The sequence below is a fragment of the Etheostoma cragini genome, chromosome 7 (genome assembly GCF_013103735.1).
Source record: "Etheostoma cragini isolate CJK2018 chromosome 7, CSU_Ecrag_1.0, whole genome shotgun sequence".
Lineage (NCBI taxonomy): Eukaryota > Metazoa > Chordata > Actinopteri > Perciformes > Percidae > Etheostoma > Etheostoma cragini.
In genome coordinates, this window is record NC_048413.1 from 14,117,887 (window position 1) to 14,123,846 (window position 5,960).

The 5,960-nt window shown below is 40.0% G+C and overlaps 1 protein-coding gene across 1 annotated transcript in view; it reads left to right on the forward strand.

Moving 5' to 3' along the window:
- The window catches only part of LOC117948036 (chemokine-like protein TAFA-2), a 77,486-nt gene extending 72,880 nt beyond the window's left edge, over positions 1-4,606 (forward strand). The window contains exon 5 of the mRNA XM_034877473.1: positions 3,686-4,606. Coding sequence (XP_034733364.1) covers positions 3,686-3,697 — 12 coding nt within the window. The 3' untranslated portion in view covers positions 3,698-4,606. The remainder of the gene's footprint in view (positions 1-3,685) is intronic.
- The last annotated feature ends 1,354 nt before the right edge of the window (positions 4,607-5,960 follow it).

Consider the following 5,960-nt stretch of genomic DNA (forward strand, 5'->3'; position numbering starts at 1 on the left):
ACGCACACACGAATGCACGAAGAAAGAACATCACAGTTTCCTTTACTACCACTTGACCTGCTTCCCTGCCTCTGACTGGCATTCCATCTGACGGGATGCAAAAGCTTTACGCTATGGCAGACCCATAATACAGTACGTGTGGTTTGTGAATGAGGTAATGTTTTTACCTCAATTTTCATGTACTGTCCATTTGTCCGCGTTTATGTGCATATATATATATTTGGTACCTGTTGCCTTTCCTTCATTCGCCTGAGCAGACTCTTAGCTGTCTGTCATTGGAGGAAATTTGCGTGAGACTCACCTCTTGTCACTGTATGTTTCTGTTTCTAACCTCCATCCATCTCTCTGCATTCTCATCTTCCATTATTCATGGCTGGGTGCAGACCTTTGTTTTCTCCCTAAATAATTGATTGAAGGCGTGGTCAAAGGACGGAGAGTGCATCTCCTTGGGAAATGGAGAGGGATAAGTAAAGCTTAAGACACAAGTGGGTTCTTCTCTCTTTTCCACTCTCTCTTTCTTTAAAACACTCGGCCACTGTCTCCTATACACCCGGCTGATTAAGGATTCCATCCCTACTTTTTCCTCTGCTCACCTTTCACCTAGCAATGTGGATCTCAGCCCCTCAAGTTACACTCTTTCCTTCTCAACAGCCCTTCGTCTTATTCTCACCCTGAAGTTTTCTGCTGTGCTGGCCCTCTGATTTGTGTTAAGTTGTTCATAAGTGTTACTGGTAATTTCAAGTTCACTGCTTGCATCACAGCAAGATAAACAGACAAGGAGATGGAAATAGAAAGTGACAGAGTGGTGTTGCCGTATGTATTGGGGCATAATTAAAGAGAGAGACGGGTTGATCAGATATGAAGATGATGTAACTTCTCAATATGTGAGTGCCATTCAGAAGTTGATTCATACATCTAATCTCATGCATTTAATTTTATCAAACCCAAAGAGTGCATTTATAATTTCCTGACAAGATAAAAGTAAACTAGTATCAGCCATTCATTGCTTTATCATTGACTCTGTCCTAGTTGGAAAGAGCAAAAATATCTGCGGTTTCTTGCATTCAGGTCTTTGACCAATGATCTGAAAGTGTGTGTGTACACTATGTGTGTAAGCTGGTGTTTTTGCCTGATGATGAAAAAAAGTGTTTTTTTTCTCTCCTCTGGTATGGTGCGTTGAGGTCAAGATGCGCAGGCATCCAGATCAATAGCATTGAACGTTCTCTTATAGTCCCATTAAGACCCGCTCGTAAATTGAAATTGACGATGGAGAGAGAGAGCAGCAAAAAGAAAGAAAGAGGCAGGGGGAGATGGATGAGAAAGAAAAAATAACAAGTGGAAAGTGGAGAGGAAAGGCTGAAGCCAGAGGTGATAGGTAGATTAAAGAAAAAAGAAAACACTTGAAAACAAGAATATTGGAACTGGTCAGCTGACAAGGAGCTTATGCTTGTGTCTGGGTAAACAATGCACGCAAGAACACAGAAAAAGGTTTGGCACTCTCCCTCCTTCCCTCCATCCATCCCTGGCTGGGAGCAGAGAAAAGGAGGAGAGGAGGAGGGCAGAGGGAGGAGAAAGGGAGGGGATGGGAGACAGCTAGATCAATGCCAAATAATATCATATGGATGAGCAGACAGACACGGCCGGCCTGCCAAGCCACTGAGCTGTCATAGACTGCTAGGCAAGTGTTTGTGTGTGTGTGTGTGTGTGTTTGTGTGTGTGTGTGAGATTGTGTGAGCATTTGTGTACAGTATATGCACATGCAACCATGTACACACATTTACATACAAATGACTAGGTATATGTATACCTTTAAGCTTACATCAACACTAAACCAAGGTGGCAGTCTGCAAGCACCATTAACCTCTTAATACCAAATACACCGCCAGGAAACTGGGAGCGAAGGTAAAGTGGGGGCAGGGTCAGGTTGTGCCTGACATTGCGAAGCAACCATAACTAACTAACCGTTTCATTTACATCTAACATCTCCATCTTACCCTAAAATAACATAGGCTATTTACCAGACATCAAGAATTCAGAGCTGATCTTCTATGCCCTGCTTTTTTTTTTTTTTTATATTATCTGTGGGAAAGATTGTAAAGCTCTGGATAGCCATGCACTTTGATATTTACGGAAGAAACATATCTATTGTGAATGAAAGATATCTGCCAGCTGGGATTGATTACTCCTCATCACATTACATGCAGTGCATGTTTCAAAAGTTTATGTTTGTCTCAGGGTGCCCTCGTCCCGTCCAGAAAAACAGAGTGGCTCTTGCGTTTGAGCATGCCTTTTGCACGGCTACATCAACAACAATGGATTTGAGGGGGCAAAAACATGCCATGTGTCCGGGCCCTTAGGCAACATCTTCTGACAACACCTGTCTCTTTGATAGAAACAATAGAAGCTGTGAATCAACACCTATGTAAAGTAATCTGAGGCAGATTTTTGATTATCAAAGAATAAGAAAAAACAAATCAAGATCAAAACTTTTTAACTGAAATAAGAAGCGTGTATGATTTAGTAGTTAAGGGGGAAATCAGCCTTGGGCCCATTTGAGGAGCCGCTAGTGTAGACAGTTAAAGCTTGTTGAATAAGAAATAGAACATGTGGCACTTGTGGGCCTAAAAAAGCCCATAGAGGTGACACTTGAGCACTGCTTGTGTTCTTTGTAAATTGAGATCTAACCACCTAAATTCACTTTCTAATTGGGCACAGAAACTGTCACCTACAGGCATATTTAAACAGGGAATGGGGTGAACACCTAAAGGGAATTTGAGGCACCTTAAGGCAGAGCAGGCACAAAGATGCAGCGGTGCACGTGCATATTGAACTGGCATGACAACAAACGCCTGCAGACTGTTTGATCTCGCGCAGGAGTAGATGCCTGAGGGCAATGGGATCCGGCACAGGAAGGGTGGCCCGGAGCCATCGAGAGCAGCTACAGTATAACAGTTTCAGCTGCCTGCCTGGAAGGAATGCTCCTCTGAGCTCTCTCAGTGATGGCTGGCCTTCACACTTTGTTAGCTGGCACCTGGGTCGAACAAAAGACAGACTCTCTCAAGAGGAACTACAGAGGAGACAGCATGTGTTGGGGCTAAGAGGAGAGGCCACTGGGAAACACAATAAGAAAGAATGACATGCAGGACAACAGAAGAATAAACTTAGGGAGTCTAGTCTATTACATGTCCAAGCACTGGCCCTTATACAGCAATGTGTGTCTGTTTGGTCATTGGCTTGTTGAAAATGTCTCCTATTAGATAAAATAAACCAAAAGTGAATGCATGAGCAGAGAAAATGGAAAGTGAGATAGACAAGAGAAAGAGACCATGTGATTAGAACAGCATCTCGACAAACAGACAAAATGACATGGCAGTGGCCCAGGTGCTGAGAGTGAGGCATTGTGGGCTGACTGCCATAATTCAAACTGTGTCTGGTTTAGTTTCTTGCCAGGAAAGACAGAGGCCGCGCGTGCCACGTTATCGGTGCTCCACCAATAAGAATCACTTCCCATTATTTCCAAATAGCGGACTGTGCAGCGAGGCACTGCATCATTTCAAACCTTCAGTTGACATGTCCTTCCAGAATTTGCTTCAAAATGTGTCCTGTGACCTTTACTGCTTCAAGTTTCATTCTTACTTTTTTAGGGACTATATCAGTGACCCACTTTCTTTTCTCCCTGTTTTAGGTGACTCGATAGTCCAGCCCGTCTCAAGAAGAGCTGAAATTATGGTGGAGTTACTTACACAGCACAATGGACCTATGGTGGGGAAACTCACTCAGACGGACTTCTATGGGGAACTAGTAATTGTTTCATTTTCCTGAGGATGTCCAAGATGTGGAGGCTGACGAGACAGGACTGTAACACCGTCTTCCATCAACTTAAACACAACTGAGTGTCCTTGATTCGTTAGAAGTCTGCATCACCCACAATCCTTTACTGCAACTACAAACAACTTCAAAAAAAGTGAACTATGACCTAAACAGCGCTTGATTAGATGACAAAAAACTTTCTTTACAACAATGTGTATTCTTCATCTCTCTTCTATGGCTTGGTTGTGTTCCAGACGCATACTGGGAATAAAGGGGATCTGGATTTTAGACAGCTATCCTGCATTACAACATCACTACAAAAAAAAGGGCGGGAAGTGGATCCAGAATGGCTGTCTCGTGTGGTTTGGACAACACATTTAAAATGACCTGTGCCACATATCACATACTTGATGCTGTCAAAATATTTCTCAAATCTGAATCCAAACCATTTCTTTTTTCAGATTTCACCTACATAAGGATATTTTACCTTGAATAGTTTGTGGCTTACCACATGCCATTTTTTAAAATGGGGAGACAGATTGTCAGTCTTCTTTTTTCTTTTTATTTTTTGACAATGGACAAAATCATTTCAGGGGTGAGGTTAGACTAATACCAAGTAGATGTTATGGTATATTGAAACATGTAAACGTGTAAAAAATAGTCCATGGAATCAACGGGGCTAAAAATAAATTGATGCTCTAATGGTTTTAATATCTGTGTTTTTAAACGCCTGTTAACCACTATTGAGTACATGTGTCAGTATTATATGAAATGAATAAAACCTTTCAAAAGAAAAGATGAATCTCTGCATTTTGATTCAGCCTTGCAAGTAATTAATTAAGACTCAACCGAATTGAAGGGTCCAAAGAACTGTCACTGCATTGCTTCACAATGGATGCTTGGAGCTATCAGCATTATTGATAATTTTGATCATTCAATAACATGATGAATTTGTAACTGCTGGTGTTATTGTGTTGGCTCCAAGAAACGTCATCAATAACTGGTAATTGCATTTCTGCTATTTTAAATTGAATTGTATTATCTTTATTTCCTGCTTCAAACAAACGGCTTTGAACACTGTCAGCTGCTTTGTAATTGAAAGTAAAAGCTCTAAATATAGAATCCTGTTTTTCTTTGACCGTTTGCCAACCTCTGTGTAGTCAACAGTGGAGGGACTATTACAGAAGAAACCTGTAGGCAACATATGGATGGAGTTTTCACCACAGAAATCCCAAGCAGGTGAGGAAAAGGATATTTGTATGCAGCACATTTAAGCCAGGATTCAGAAAACCCTGGGCTGTTAAACAAGATTTGTGGCGCTCAGGTGAGGTTAAAAAAGAAAAAAAATGTATATTGATTGTGAAATTAACAACACACATACTGTTACAGCCAAAGCTTTAGGGTGGCATGTTAATGTTAAACAGCTGTTGGCATTACTAGGTTAACATGTCTACCATCTGTAAACATTTTTCTGTGGTGGATTGACTTTGTTATTTAGGGGGCATATAACATATGACAGTGTTTTTGTTTGTTTTTCTTCCAGAAAAGTCGAAATAAACCATTTTCAGTGACTGTTATTAATATTTTGTGTATGTTTAGATGCTTTCCACAGTACATCACCTTTATACTCCAGCCGATATTAACAATTTAATTTCAATTCAGTTTATTTATGAAAGTGCAAATTAATAAAATGCATGATTTCACATGGGTTAAAAATACCATGCAGAAAAGATATAAAACAAAGCAAATAAATAGAGTATAGTGTCAAACGATTAGCCCAAACACAGCTGTTAAGAACAATGAAAGCAGTAGTTAACTAGGAGGAAACAATAAGTAAAATGCATATATGTTGACAGCTTATTAAAGCCAAGTCTATAGGCTGATAAGATATTTTAGGTAATTTATAAAGTGTTGGAATCACATATCAGTTTACCCATGACATTGATTAGCAGAAGTGGTTAGCCATTTGATTAAATGTAATAATTTCAGTTGGCATTATTATTTAAGGCAAAGCAGGACGCCTTCCACTGTAAAAGTGCAAAACAAAAATCAAAATCCTTTAAATCCAATTTTTTAAATCCTTTAAAGAACTGTTTGTGTTATTTGTCTATGTAAATCTTCTATTTATTTTTATATTTCATTTTGAATGA